At 40.2% G+C, this 16281-nt stretch overlaps 1 protein-coding gene and 1 long non-coding RNA gene across 5 annotated transcripts in view; one reads left to right on the top strand and one right to left on the bottom strand.

Moving 5' to 3' along the window:
• The window catches only part of Nhsl1 (NHS like 1), a 232675-nt gene that overhangs the window by 112317 nt on the left and 104077 nt on the right, over positions 1-16281 (bottom strand). Inside the window, exon 1 of one of the 4 annotated variants that reach the window (XM_015501681.2) lies at positions 13510-14614. The exons of 2 other annotated variants lie outside the window; for them this stretch is intronic. In XM_015501681.2, coding sequence (XP_015357167.1) covers positions 13510-13711 — 202 coding nt within the window. In that variant the 5' untranslated portion in view covers positions 13712-14614. Of the gene's footprint in view, positions 1-13509; positions 14615-16281 lie in introns of those variants that run through there. One more of the 4 variants, XM_015501687.2, reaches the window with a different exon arrangement.
• Positions 6486-13551, top strand: LOC125615310. The gene is made up of 3 exons (XR_007345884.1): positions 6486-8027; positions 8490-8629; positions 9238-13551. It is a non-coding gene; the product is annotated as an uncharacterized LOC125615310 (long non-coding RNA).

Raw genomic sequence — 16281 nt, forward strand, 5'->3', positions numbered from 1 at the left:
GCCCAGCAGCTCCTTCTCCTGGTCCCTTTCATTATTTGAAAGCAGAATGAATTCTGGCTTCCAATGGCGGTTATTAGCAAGTCGCCTGTCTCCTGTGCATCTGCTTAGGAAACCCTTGGTGTGATTCAGAGTAAGCAAATGCTTCTGAAATCTGCTGTCAGGTCAGCCAAGGAATCTGTCACTTGACCTTCATAGAGCAGTCAGGAATGTCAAAATTAAAGAAACTAATAGAAAAGAACATACTTTCAATGCCACGTAGGAGGGGAGGGAGGAATGTAAGGACAGAGCCTTAGTGGGCGCCCCTGGTCCTGAGGTCTGAGCAGCCTACCTCATCTGTCCAGATCCTCACTTCTGATCTGTCCAATGAGGGATCTGGCCAGGTTTTCTCTGAGGCTTCTTCCAGCCCTAACACTTTGGACTTGTACTAAGGTGACTCTATTGGGATTCCTTTGCACATCAATTTAGAGACTATACACAAATATCTACTAAAATGCTCTCAATCGCACTGACAGAAGAAAATATATGGTCATTGCTTCAATAAGATCTCTCTAAATAATTATTTAAGTTGATTTCTCTAATTATATAAATAAATAAACTGGAATTTTTTGAATATTCATTTCATCAGAAAAGAAAGACATCTCTGAAATTGCTGTAGCCTCTGAGATTTTATAACCAAAACAGAGTAATTTTGTCGGGCACCAAAAGCTTTTCCTATTAGGAGTGAGCATCTTGGATCAATTCTCCAGTTTGGGGGCAATGTGAGAAAGGATGACAATGTTTTTAGAAGTTGTATTTTTCTCTGAGCTTCATTTCTTGAGTCACAGAGATTTTAATTTCTGTTTTCAATTAATTTAAATTGCATTCAAACATTTTTTGAAGCTCTCTGATGTATAAATCAAAGTACTCATTGAGCAACTACTGTGGGCCCACGATGCAAAATGGAGATCACAGCATTTTGAGACAGACTATTAAAAGGTCACATGAATTTTGTGTATGGGGATATTAGGGGTTTATTAAGAAATTCATGGAAAACCGGAGGCTCAGTTCAGATTTCTCTGTCATGTTTTTTATAATTCCCATTTGTATTAATGAGGAACAAATGTTGTCTGAAGCTGAAGGCCAAAAGTATTTAGTGGGGCAGAATTGGTTTTAAATAATAGAAACAGGTCTTAATTTCATCATTTCTTGACTTCTTTAAGGTAGATAATATGAAGAAAGATATGACGTAGAAAACTTGGGGAGGAATGTAAATTGTGTAAAAACTAAGTCAATTTTTTGATGTCCAAATAGCAGAGGAGAAAGGAGAAGCAACAGAAGGAGAACTCAGGGGTTATCAGAGAATGTGGGTGAAGCCAAACTTAGAAAGCTATGCTGGTTTCTGAAGGGCAAGGAAGCCGTAGATGGTCATCCTCTTTGCAAAGCCAGAGTGATTACAGGAGTGTTTAAAACATAATGCTTATAAAAAGGACTGGGATGGGGCGGGGCCTGGGGCACAGTGGTAGAGCACATGCCAAGCATGGCACTGGGTTCGATTCTCAGCACCGCATACAAATAAATAAAATAAAGGTCCATCAACAACTAAAAAATATTAAAAAAGAAGAAGAAGAGGAGGAGGAGGAGGAGGAGGAGGAAGAAGAAGAACAACAACAACAACTGGGATGCCCAAATACAGCCACAGGTCAGAAACACCAATGCGTACTTTATTAAATGGTGCTGAAAAGAAAATGGAAGAGAAGCTAAACATGTAAAAAAAAATATTGACATAAAATATTTTAGTAACATCTACTCAAGAGATCACTGTTCTGACAAACTCAACCACTCAAAATAAGATCACGAAGCAGGAGGTCACAATGGCCTCCAACCAAAGGGCATGACGCTGGGGATTGTGCCTCAGGATCTCATTAGTCTTCGGGTCAATATGGCTGCAATAAACTGGATTGCTCAGACCCTCCCCGCAAGTCTCAATTAGAAACACCAAACCAGAAAGCGGTGGGACTGGAAGAGGCAGCACAAGTACAGAGGTAAAAAGAGAAAACCTTTCTGCACAAGGACAATATGAAGCAGTCCCTGTGAGCTCAAGGACACGAGGTGGAGATCCACTTCATGCCAAAATAAGGATCTTTACAACTTCAGCAGCCATCAGGTCATCACCAGATTATTATGAGGTTCAATGACTTTTCAAGGACACCTAGACATCAAAATAAAATTAAAATTATATCCTGCAGATGGAGCAGAGTTATTTCAGGGTCAAGGAAAGAGAATGTGACTAAGTCACAAGAAATGGATGCAGATCCATTCTTGAACCACATATTATTCACATGGCTCCAGACAAGTCATTTAATCTTTCAGGGCCTGACTTCTCCCAGTAAAAGGAGATGATGCCACCTGTCCTGCCCATCTCACAGGATTGTCATCATGATAAAATGAGATCAAATGGTTGTGAACACTAAGTAAACCATGACCTGAAAGTTAGCTCCACAGGTGTAATACAGTTAGCTCCACAGGTGTACTACGTTCACAACAAAATATTCCAGATTATTGTAGACTTCGGAAAAATAAATGAGGCATCCATTATTACGTACAATTATAATACACCAATATAAAATGGGAAAGAAGAAAAAATAAATAAATGAGGCAAGCTTCTGTTACATGGAAAAAACCAATAAGTGAAAGGCATATTTTGCTAACATTTTATGCAAGCTAACACATAGTCCACAGGCTCATCATCTAGGAAGGCCTCTCTAGTCAACCACCAGTCTTTTACAACAACAACTTTATGTTTCAAAGAAAATGCTTTTTTTTTTTATTTAGTTCAAACATAGAATCTCCAACACATACAGTCCAGAGCCCAAAGATTCAAAAGCAGTTAAATGGACCAAGCATCTCAACTCATTTTCTCCTGTGTGAAAGGGACAGCAGGCCAAAAAACACAGTGACAGAGAAATCTATAGGAATGAGGCAGACACTGGCCAGATAGTGGTATTCATGTGCTTCCCCCAGGGTTGGCCCCCAGATGTGAGGAAACAAACACTGTGCTAGGGCAGGCATATTGCAAATTACTCCATACTGCTGTGACTGCTCCTTTCACATGGACATGGTCCCAGGCGAGGGGTTCAGAGGGAAACTCAGGAAAATACCCACTATGGTGGATAAATGGTTAGAAGCTCACAGTCACGAATTGGTTTTTAGACCAGGCAGTTTTCTGAGATGCAGTCCCAATCACACTGTATCACAAGGCACCTGGAGTGTGCCAGGCCTTTCTACAGAAAACAGGGGACCCTGCACAAACTTCACCCTGCTTACAACTTGCATGTCTCTGGAAGGAGCTCTCTAGTGCATAAGCATCACAAAACCCTGCTGAAAGAACTGAAGTCCACAGACAGCAATATTTTGCAAAATCAAAGTTATGACCTAATAGGGAGTCACAAAATCAAGTTGTTAGGCCAAGACTGATATTTTCTATTTAATAAAGTAGAAATAAAACAAGAGAGACTAGAGAGCACATGTGTCAACACACGGTAAAGGGACGTTGTTTCACAAAGCTTTTAAGTATGTGTACATACACAGACAATGTGCAGACTTGGAGCCAAAGAGAAGTATACTCATTACTCCAGACACAAGCAGAACTTTTGAAAGTCTCTGTCATAAATAACCGTAATGATGCTTTTGGGGCACAGGAAAAAAATAAATGTTCACACCACAGTTCCACTGCAGAAGATTCTTCCCTCCATTTGAAATGAAATTTATTGTAGAAAAAAAAAACTAGCTCAACTTTTTCAGAAACCAGATAAAAAAAAAAAAATCACTGCTTGAACTTTTGTTGAATTTTACGAGTTGGAGTTTGTACACGACTTTCAAGATTTCTCGAGTTGGTGGCACCACCTCTCCCTGGTTACAATGACACATGAATGAACACACACCAACTGAACAAACTAACACATCCCAGAGGGTGGGACGTAAGTAGAGTCTGATGATCCAAAGGAATGGAGGAAGACAGAGTCCCCCACCCTTCATAAAACAGCCAAAGCACACCCAGGAGACCAGCCACCTGAGGCCTGCTTATAAATCAAATCAAACTGGAACCCTTAAGGCAAAAGAACATCCAGGCATTCATATTTAAGGGCAAAGAACTGGGCTTGCAAAGCTAAAAGGGGGGGCGGGGGGAAGCATTTAAATCATCTCTTTATAGTAGGAATAGAGTGTGCTGACTAACTCAGTAATAAAATCACTTTAAGGTAGAAATCAAAGTTATTTTTCCAGGAAGTCAATGTACTCTGTGTACTTTCTATTGTTGGGGGGAAGAAAAAAGATTATGTAAATAGAAAACTCCTAGGCAAGGAAATCCCAGCAACCACACCAAGCACCAGCCACAACCACCCACAAAGGTAAATTCACAAATTGTCTTTTGAATGCTTTGTAAAAGAATCCTTGACCAATCAGGACTAAAGCCACGCCTATACACCTGTGCTCAGGTAAGAATTCCAGTTGATTTCAAGATGTAATACAGGAACACCAGACACTGTTTCTGCCTTCGTTTCCAATTACCAAGTGAAAGAGAACCTTAGGGAACGGAGATGAGAATACCAACCGCAAGATAGATTTATTCTCATTTTCTCTTTTAAAGTTTATGATAAGAAAAAAAAAATTAAGTCATGCAGTTCACCGAAATCTCAGCTGCTTGTAACTTTTACTTTTCCTTCAAGAAAGACAAACAGACATTGAACCCAAACTTGACAATCAGCTCATGCCACTAGAATGAGTTCAACCATCGAAGAGATTAGCCTCCAGTCTTGTTTCACACTTTGTTCAACCATGTACACAAAGTTTATTAAGCTGTGCCTTAAAAACACACCTAAAATACTTGAAGTGCACAATTAATCATGCAAGCAGCACTTTCAGAAATTTAGGAGATGGCTCCAAACACTCTTAGCAAAGAAGCAGAACAGACACAGGGAGACTCTCCTCTCCTTATCTAGCTTATTCCCTCCAGTTCATGACCACCTTCTTCCACTATCCATTCATTATCACTCCCAACATAGTCTTTTTCAAAAATAAGAGAGCATGAAAATGGCAGGGTAGAGTCCCTCCCTCTTCATTCACCATCCCTAACAAGTACCTGCTCGAGGATCAGCCCTGCGGGCCAGGTCTCTCCAGGTAATCTTACAATCCCAGCTATTTTGATCTTGAACCCAGGGAAGGCTCATGCCACAGTGAGTTTCTTTCCTTCCAGGTTGCTTTATACTGAGTCTGCTGAGCAATAGGAGCTCTCAGAACATAATGTGGCACATGGGAAATGTGCCAAAATCTGAACTCGAGGAATGAGTCCACTAGGCAGTGGTAGAAGGGAAGCAGCAGCTAGGAGACCCAGCTCACAAATCTACCCCACTTCCCCTGGGGAGATGGTCTCCCACAACTGCTGGGTCAGGCAAGTGCTCACCATTTATTATGGTGTTTAAATGGCCAAAGTGTGGGGGAGGCCAGCACAGTAATGGGCTTTAGTAAAGAACTGAATAAATAATGGCTGGTTTAATATCCATGATAATCAGTCAGGCATCAAATGTCAGCCACAAAATGACAGGGAATGTCCTGAGACCCTCAATCAGAAGGCCCAGAAATGAGGCGGAGTGCAGGCTGGGGAGGAGGGGAATTAGTCCCAAACACCCTGCCACCTATCTCAGGCTCCTCCAGCCTCACACCAGGCACATTAGTGTCCACAAAAGTAGGGATGTTGATTATGCATAGGTTTTCCAATCACCTTTATTAAGACAGTGATCACCAAAAATATCCTCTTTAATTAAGAAGATAAAAAATCCATCTGTGCACAGTGACACACACCTGTAATCCCTGCAACATGGAAGGCTGAGGCAGGAGGATCACAAATTCCAGCCTCAGCAATGTAGGGAGACCCTGTCTCAGAATAGAAAATAAAAAGGGCTGAGGATACAGCTCAGTGGTAAATTGCCCCTGGATTAAATTCCTAGCACCCACCCCCCAACCAAATCTAAAGTAATGGCCACTTGCATCTCGTAAAGCTAAAGCAAGTTTAACTGTATCTTTGAAAATCACAGAGGCTATTGCTACAGGAACAAGGAATTATTAAAACCAGTGACATCCTTTCATAAAGACAGCCTAACATAACAATCTGTAGGCTCATGACTGCCTTTCCTAATGTGCCTATGAAATCGCTCCAACCAGACCTTTATCTCTTTTCAGCAACAGCAGCCCTAGATGACCTGAGTCTACCCTCAACCTCCAAGCCACTCTACGGGCCAGGCCTAGAGCAGTCTCCTTCAATGCAGCTTTGACCAGGTAATCACACAACAAATACTTACCACCTGCAGAGTCAGACACTGGATAAGACACAGGCTAGATGTCAAAGAGCTTCAAACTCAGGAGAGGTAAGAAGCACACCCCAAACATTCTCATTTTTGCCTCAAACCAAAAATCATAGAGTCCATGACCCTAAATACCCTAGGTATTTTGATATTATTTCTCTCTGAAGAATTATACTTGGCCTCTGTCTCATCATATGAAAGTTTTCAGTTCTTTCTAAATGATCTGAAACTATCTTGCTCATCAAACCAATTAATATTTTTATCAAACACACATGGTATTCAGACACATTAAACAGATCAATTCATTCAAGGTATCACTATGTGTCTGGCTGTAGTAAGCACTCACTAAATATCAGTGATTGTTAATATTTATGGGTGGTCTGGCTGATTTAGACATGATGTTCAGTTTAGTATTTTATTCATTTCAGGATTTGACATATACAATGAAGTATGAATTCCCTGGAGGATTACATTCCTCCGGAGTTGCCTGGGTTGTACAAGTACTTCAAAACCACCTCTTTCTATACTGAAAATCAAAGATACATTTTGACTCAATTGTCTACTGTAATGAAGAGATTGCCAACCCAGTGTCCTCATCTAGTACATACAACCAGATCCACTTTATAAGTTGACACAGTATCTAAAAAACATAGCCTGACTTAGTACATTGTACCTGCTACCAATCTGAACGATAAATAGGCATTACTCCCATTTACAGAGATGAAAACTAGAGCTTAAAGAGATTTTGTGACTCACACCAGGTCACACAATTAGCAAGTGACAGAAATGAAACATCAAGAGGCATGAGCAAGGGAGGCAGACGGCGTAGGTCCTAAACAATACTATTAAGACATTGTCACTGAAGAGTCCAAGGATGAAGGCCACTGAAGGGTTCCAAGCAGGCAAGTCACACCACGCAACTTATGTGTGATGCTTAGTGGGATCACAGATGCTGCTGCATTAAGATCGGCCTGGATGGGGATGGGAGTAGGGTGCCAGCACACAGGTAAAAATGGGGAAACCAGCTAAAAACACACAGCATACTGTCAGGCTGTCTCTCCTTATCTGTCTGGGCATCCTCCACTCCATACCTCATATCTACTCACTACAGTCAACCTTACTATTTGGTCAAAACAGCTATGATCCAAGTTTCTGCAGAGTGCTGATGCATGTGTTATTTGGGTGTAATGGTAAACAGCAGGCTGTCCCAAAATTATATTCCTAAAAAGTGAATCTTCTCTTTGGCTACACTCAAAGATGTCCAGATATTAAGCACACAGCATTACTAGAACCCACATTCAGCCTGTGTAAACAGCACCATCAACAGCCCTGGGTGAGTTGTGCTGCCGTGTTCATCAGCCATTTACTGAGCACTTTGCCTTGGGGGCAAAAAAAGATGAATTCATTTGTTTGGCTGTCTGCCATAAAAGAGTTCACAGTCTAATCAAGCCACGGGCAAGTAAACAAATAAGTACAACCCAGCCTATGACAAATGCAGTTCCAGAGGGAAGAAGACAGAGAAACAACACAGAGGAGGGAGAAAGCAGCTCTGCCCTGGAGGATCAGGGGAGACTTCCCAGGCTGCTACGTGTGTTTGGAAGGTTAAGAAGGAAATCCTATGGTCTGGAGCTGGAATGTCCCCCAAAGGCCCATGTGCTGAGGTCCTGATCCCCAATTCAGCACTGTACAGAGGTACAGGTTTGGGGAAGTGATTATATCATGAGGGCTCAGACCTCATCTGCGGATTGCTCCACTGATAGCTGAATGGACTACTGGGAAGTGGTGAAATGTGTAGGTTGGAGGAAGGTCACTGGGGATATGCACTGGGAGGCTATTTCTTATCCCAGGGGTCCCTCCCCGCCTTTCTCCTTCAAGTTGTTCATGTCAGGTTCTTGGTCACAGTGATAGAAAGTTGACTAACACAGAAGTCAACAGGCAGAGAAGGGGGCTGGAGCATCCCAGCACAGGGAACAGGAACTGGAGGGAATGGACCATGCAGAGTGCTGGGCTGTCAAAACTCCGGAGTCTGCATGCACCTTCAAAGGAGGGGGAAGAGGCAGATCACACAGGTTTCACTCCATGTGAAGAGATATGAGCTTCATTCTATAGGCAACACAAGCCCCATTGAGTAACCCAATTACATTTGTATTTTAGAAAGAAAACTCTGGGAACAGGGTAGACTCAAGGATAGATCAAAGTGGGACAATAGTAGAAAAAGCAAGAGAAGAAAGAAGACCATTCAGCAGTCCAGAAAAGAGCTGATAAAGACCAGAACCGTGAAGGCAGCCAAACAGGTGGGTACAAACACAACAGATCTTAAGGAGATAAAATTAATAAGATTAAAGTTAACTGAAGTACTTGATAGGAAATATTGGACTTTCAAAAGAACCCTGATTTGATAGAAAATATTATGGTCAAAAATCTATAAAAACACTGAAATTATATGGAAACATAACATATAATAATTACCAAAAAAACTGAATTATGAATCCTAGTTAATGTACAGGGTCTTCTGAAATTATTTTAGAAATCACTATTTGTAAAGAACTCATAACTCAGAAAAGACATTTCAAGAGAAAAGAACACAAATTACCTCCAAACCCAAGCTCTGACAAGTTACTTCTTTTACCACTCTATTTTTAGAATTTTCTAAGTGTCTAATTCTCAAAACAAGTTCACAATCTTTTTTAAAATTAATTAAAGAGGGGTATTAAATAAAACATAATCTCAATAGAACTTCAACAATTTAATTACCAAATAAAGATGTTTTTGTAACAAAAAAGAGGCAGTGTGGCAACAGAGTGGAAACTTCAAAAGAACAAATAATCAAAGGTCAATCAAGGGCAGTTTCAGTGGACCAGATAAAATATTAAGTGGCACTCATTCTTTGTCTCTTTCACAGAACATCAACTTCAGGAAGAAATTAAGAAGGAAAACATTACATTTGCTGCACTGAGAGTATTGTTCATATCTCTTTTGTTAAACTACATTTAGCTATTTTTCTGATGTACAGAAAGGTCCTCAAAAATAAATAAAAAATATTTAGTTTTACTTACATATTTGGAATGCTACTTTGACAACATTTATCAATGTTTCTAAGGTTTCCTTAACTCCACAAAGAAATTATTCTTAAGTCCCATAATTTTAATGATTTCACTACTGAAAAATAAAGCATAGCTATTTACATGGAAACAGGATCTTGAACTTGCTGCTTTTGGTCTTCAAAGCCATTTTTCTCCATTATAATATCTAAAGTCATTACTAATATAATTAGGCACAAGTATACTGTTCTTCTGCAACTATTTTATGGGGGGGGGGGACTGGGGTGAAATTACTTTATATATAGCCAACTATCACCCTCAAAAATTAATGATCTGGTGTATGGATTATTCATTGACTTTACAAGGGCCATCTCTGGACTTGGTTCCCCCTCTTGGGGGGCAGTGCTCAGGATCAAACCCAGCACCTTCAAATACTAGTCACTGGCTCTGACACTAATCTACTTTCCCAGCCCAACCTCTGGCCATTTTTGAAATTATTGGGAAGGGAGGGCACTAAAATTCAAATGAGGCAAATTTGGTAATGTTATTAAGTACATATGATGCAGTCCAGGAGAAAATGAAAATGCTGTTTAAAACAAGGCTTTGCATGTCAATTGCCCTCTCTGTCTGCCAACCTGCCAATTTCCAGATCGTCAATCACGCCTCTGCACAGCTAAACAGAGAGCTGGGGATACAACAAAACATGCTCTGCTCAGTGACAGTATACCCCATGATTATTCCACTGTTTTTGATTTTATACGTGAGCAAGGAAAGGCAAGCACAGAATAAATACTACTAATCATTAGTTTTTCTCAGGAACCTTCTATAGTGCTGGTAAAAAAAAAAAAGTGCTCGTTAATATTGTTTAATTTCATGCTAACATTCAGGAGAACATGAAAGTAAATAAAGTACTTTAACCTGGACCTTCTCATCCAAGCCATTCAAGGTAAAATTTTTCACAATTATCCTGCATTCTCTATTTAATTTCCCATTAGATGTCTTCTATGCTTCTCCATTTACATATGAACTCTACTTCAGGACCTATGTGCTAGATGTCTTTGTATTCTGCACATAGTATTCAGTTCCTATTACTCCAATGAATGTCCTCACAGCTCCATATGGAAAATACACATTGTCTCACCTACAACTACACTCCCCTTCTCACAGGCATCTAATAAAATAGCTCATGATCCACTTAGTATAATACTTAAGACACGGATTCCCAATCTTGATTTGTGTCAAAACATCATTTGCTATTGTAAGGGATCACATCACTAAGATTTTACCCAATTCATTATTACCTTTCTGAGTACAAATGTTGACACAAGAGAGTTCTGAAACTTGTTATGAGTTGTAACAAAATAAAAAGTGTAAGTACTTACTGGTAGTTGCTATAGACATACCACTATGTATCTTCTAGAAACTTTTTAAATTCAGAAAAAGCAGTGTATTTGAAAGATGCATATTAGTCACTTCTAATCTTAAGGAAAGTCATTATAAGAAGACTTTCTGTTTCATAAAATAAATATGTATCTTATACAACTGTCTATCCACCCTGATAGCAGGGATTCATTCAGTGGGATTCCTTGTGCAAACCGGTGTCACTTACAGACAATGGGCAGGGAACAGACAAGCAGACAGGCCTTGCAGCAGCTCCTGGAGGTGGGGGAGAAATCACCAGGAAGCTGAAGAACCAGCCTTTCTGCCATCCAGAACCCACAGGTGCAGGCCTGACTTGTCAGCCTACAGCTGCCCCACTTCTCGCCATGCCTGATGGTAGTGTTTGAATGTGTGAGAAGGAAATGTGCAGCAGATTTTTGGAAAACTGTAAATCAAAGAATATTTAAGTAAGGTTGGGGGTTTGGGGAGTAAAACTAAAAGGAAAGTGGATTAGGTTGCATGTGGTCTGGGCAGTCCAATATAAAAGATGTGCTTTCCATTCCCATCAGACCAATATGTCTTCAAAGCATATTTATTGGAAACCAAATCCTAATATGGCCATTAGGTATTCATAGCACCAATCAATAATCCCTGCTAGAGTTTCAACGTATTTGATGCTCTCAAAAAGAAAAGAAAACAAAACAAAACAAAAAACACTCAAACCTGCATAATTTTTCTTAAAGACTTTTTCTCTTTTGATCTACTAGTGTAAACAAATGTCATTTGTACATTTTTTCAGAAGAAAGAATCATATGGAATAAAGACCAACTGTTATAACATGCCCCTGAGACAATATGTCAAAGTTGAGGGCCAATTTTCTTTTGTAAGTGAAATGCAAAACAGAATATAATATTGTGAATTTTGATATACAGATAGGTTTTTAAGTATTCCCCATAACTCCACATGTCAAAAATAATATTTATTTGCACCTCATCATTTTCTAAGAACCATATAAATTTACACATTGTATCATATCTCCATTTATCTTCATGAGGCTACTATATCCCATTACATGAAAGGATCAATGGCACAATCTTTCATACTGTTACATAAACAAGTCCTCCCTTCATTTTACAAGTTGCCTCTGTTTCTTATAATGACTTCTTTATTTTCTCCAAGTCAAGTGTGCAGTACTTTCTTCATTTTCCAACTAAAACTAACATATGTAAATTCATTCTCTTTCCCTTTAATGTTAATATAGATGAACCTTCTATAATGAAAGTCCTAAAGGTACTAGCTCGAATGTACACAATCTTTAACAGAAACTTGACAGCAGCTGACTTAAAACAAAACAAGTCCTAAGAAGCAACCTTCAGCAGAAGCCAAAGGAATCAAAACTACACCCTCCTGCAACCACAGCACTACTGTATCCACCCTTGCTCCAAACATTACAACCCAACGATTTCCCCAAACCACAGCTTATTCCTGATTTAGAAAAGTCAAGTTCATTGACTTACTAAACTATACAGCTCCAGCCAGAAAACACAAATGTCTCTTCTAACCAGGCAATTATGCAGCATCTGAACTAAAAAGCCATGTTTTCAAGCTCAGTATCAGTGGACAACTTTTGACCACCTTCTTGACATAATAAACAACCGACATGTTCAAAGAGTATTAACTGGTCCCTCCTGTTCCACAGTTTAATAGACAAACACAAATGGTTTAACACACGTTACCCAAAGGAGACTGCACTCAATTCTCAGTCTGCGCAGTGTAATTACTGCACCCATAAGCACATATTTAGCTTAGTTGATTCTCTCACATTTCAGCAGTTTTGTTTCCCCAAAGAGGGGGAAGAACAGGTCTGTGAGAGATTCTCCCGAAGTTTCTCTTGGCATGGGAAGAATGTGATGAACAGGGGAAACACAATCACTCTGACTGTCTAGCTTGGGCTCCTTTGTGATACTTAAATAGTGCTTCCCCACCAGGTTTTGCATCCAATAGAGAAACAGTTTTAGAGTTGAACAATTCAGTCCTTATAGCAAACATGCTAAGAGGAAGAACTCAGAAATTCTAAACACAAAGTAGGGGAGTGGTGAGAAATACAGAAAGTTTCCTTGTCTCTCAGCAGACCTGGTATCTTTCCTTACCTTTGAAGAGGGGGAAAAAGCATGCTAATCCTGAGAACAGAAAACAACACTTTGGTCTTTAAAGGAACTTGATAGAAATCCAAAAACTCTTTTGGGCCAAGATATCAAAGGTAAGTTCCTGTATGTTTATTCCCCTCCCTGTCATATCCCAACACCTGTCTAATTCATGCATTCATGTAACTCATTAGTCTTTTTAGAAGAAAAAAAAGAAAGAAAAAACTATCAATGATTCCCAAAGTTTTCTCAGTGCAGTTTCTCCATGTTCTAACCCCAGATGGTAAGATCAGAAGATTCCCGACCTGATGGTGGTGGTTTTCCATTGAACTTCACAAAAGTCACATGAGGGTGTGGATCTGGAGAAGGGATGGGGGGTATTGGAGCAAAGAATAGCTATTTTATCCTCTTGGAAGGGTACAATCTCAAGGCAAATCTAATGGAGAAGCATCTGCATTTTAGACATGTAAATAAATGAATGATGCTGCATTCCAGTACAAAAAAAAAAAAAAAACCCACCTACCAATGGGGCAAATCAGTGATCGAAATAAATAATTCTACGTAACAAACTTTTAAATGCTTAAATTAAGAAAAAAAAAATCAAGTCACCTTTTGTGAGCTGGGTTCTGTATGTCCAGTTTTCGTCATCTGCTTCCACCTGCTGCCCATAGACCGACAGCTCTCCATCACTGCGAAACAGCCTCTTTGTCTGCCTGGACAAGGAGGAGAAATTTATCCAACTCACAGCACGTGAGAGAGACCCTGAGTTTGGTTTGAGTCTGAAGGAAGCTGAAGAGCCTTCCTTTTTCATCTTCTTTCACATCAAACTCGACTAGAGACAAAGGACAGCCAGATAAACAAAAAGCTTGGTTTTTTTAAATTGGCCCAGGTCCTCCAAATTGCCTGCTGCTTCCCACTTATTCAGACAATGTCGAGAGTCAGGCATGGAATTATGCAAAAGGCTGCTTCTGACAACCGATTAAAAAGAAAAATAAAGGATTAAGAAATTTAAAAAAAATTTTTTTTACCCTGGCCACATACTGGTACTCAGTTCTAGGTCAGGGATGTCCACAGTCAAAAAAATAAAAATAAAAAATAAATATCGGCACAATTTCTTTTAAAATGAAGCAGGCTGTTCATTTCAGGCACACTTGTCAGGACTTTGTAAAGAACAGAACCAAGGCACTCCGACACTTTGGTGTGTCCCTAGCATCCCAAACTGTAATCCTACGCCTCTCCTAGGCATCTTTACCCACAAGGGCAGAGAGCCAGCTGTCTGGTGCGCAAGGACGTAACTTCTCACCCTGGAGAAAAAGATCCAGCGTCCAGCAGGCCCCCAGCTCAAAGTTCACGCACACAGGTTACTCGCGAAAAACCAAAGGGCTCAGCTCTCCTGTCCCGGCAGAGCGCAGAATCATAAACCGCCCACTTGCCCTCCTTCCCGTCTGTGAAGCGCTCGGAGCCGCAGGACTCCACAAACAATAAAACGGGCTGCGTGGCTATTGCTTGGATTACAGAGGGAGCGCTCCCCTGGAAGACGATAGGCTTGCCCGCCACTGAAGGCACCTCATTGGAGACGGAAAGCCCCGCCTCTCCACAGTCAGTACTCCAGAGGCAGCTCAAACTTCTCAACTCTGGCAGAGCTTTGGAAATGCAAATGGATGCAGATGTCTGATGATTTTTTTAAAGAATTTGCTAATTAATTATCAGATCATACTTCTGAAAGTGCAATTTTCAGAAAGTTTTAATACAGTATATAGTCACATACAAATCCAGCATTCCTGGTGGACTGAGAATTGTCATCACCTAAGGAAATACACTAACCAAGAAAATGAAATGACGCAACTCTTCCTTCACTCCTGGCTTTCAGCAAGGTGAAATGCAGCACACGTGTACCTGTCACCACTTCCTTCCCTGCTGCTACCAGAAGAAGAGTGTGGGGTCCAGGACCACCTCTGCCTCCCCCACTGGTAACACCTCCAGCTGGATTATTCCTCTCTACCTTTGAATAATCCTCCTATCCCAGAGGATCATCCTCTGAGAGCTATGTTAGAGTAATTAGTTGCAGGCTCTAACCTCTAGCATTCTATACAAAATATCTAGAGTCCCATATAATACAGTCTCCGAATCTGTCCATCATAGAGACTTGGGTCAACATTCCCTTCTCTAATGTATAAATCAGAATAAGCAACAATTAGAGAACTAGAGCCTTCAACTTTTCTTTGCATCAAACAAATGTGTTAAAAACCAACAAATACAGTGGAAAATAAACTTTGATTAAATGTCATAACAGCAGAACTCTGTAACATATATCTAATCCAAGCTTGTAAGAAAAGCTTACAAGTTTACAAGGAACAGAACATTTGTAGAAGAAGAAATCACAGAAACCAATTGTTTCTAGGATGGGCAGCTCATACAACACTGTGAACTCAACAGAAAACAGACACAGAACCAAAGGGTGAAGGGATGAAATAGTCCAGGTGGCACCAATACTGATCCCATTAAAAGCTAAAAGCGACCTCAAGAGACCATCTGGTTTAAACCCTTCAAGTTATAGAAAGGGAGACTCAGGCCCAGTATGTGCATACCCACTGCCATGCAGACAGTAAAGGGGAAAGGAACAAAGTTGCATCAGATACCACGGGGGTCAGCGCTTCACCACTTACCCATCACCAAGTGCTCTGAACATGCTTCAGCTCTTAAATTGGAATGATATATCTACTTATCCACCATGATATGATATAGTTATGTATAATACCAGTGGCTAATGTCAAAGTTCAAACATCCAGTGCATTCTGTCCCATGGAAGGACACTTTTGAGAATCTAAAAATACAAAAAGTTTTAAAAACACTCACCAGAAAGTACATAAATACCTCCAATGCTGTTGCCATTTTAGAGGTTAATGGGACCTCCTGACACAGGACCTCTGCTCTCTAAAGATTCATGCACCCTCAACAACGAACATCATTCTCTCTTCCCTGTTGTTCATATCCTGCAGCTATATTTTTTAATTTAGAGATATCTAAGCCTAAACCCTGTGCTGTTATTGATAGACCAGAAAAAAAAGTTGGCTGCTGCCCTCCTCAGGGGTATGTATACATACAAAAGCACAAGGGCACTGGTGTGATTGGTAGCCAGTGAGTTATCCTCAGGTACCTCCCAGTCCTTGCATACATAGGGGAAAGGGCTGATGAGAGTAACTAGAAGAAAGTTCACTGCCAAGCAACTAAGAACCAATAATAACTGTTCCATTCAAGGACTAGACTCAAGATTTTCCCTAAATAAGCTGGATTTATTTATTTACTACTTTGAAGATTATAGCTGAAATTATTTGAAGGGGAAAAAAAAACAAGCAATTATCCCTAAAATTAGACAAAATT

Source organism: Marmota marmota, unplaced genomic scaffold (genome assembly GCF_001458135.2).
Source record: "Marmota marmota marmota unplaced genomic scaffold, marMar, whole genome shotgun sequence".
Classification (NCBI taxonomy): Eukaryota; Metazoa; Chordata; class Mammalia; order Rodentia; family Sciuridae; genus Marmota; species Marmota marmota.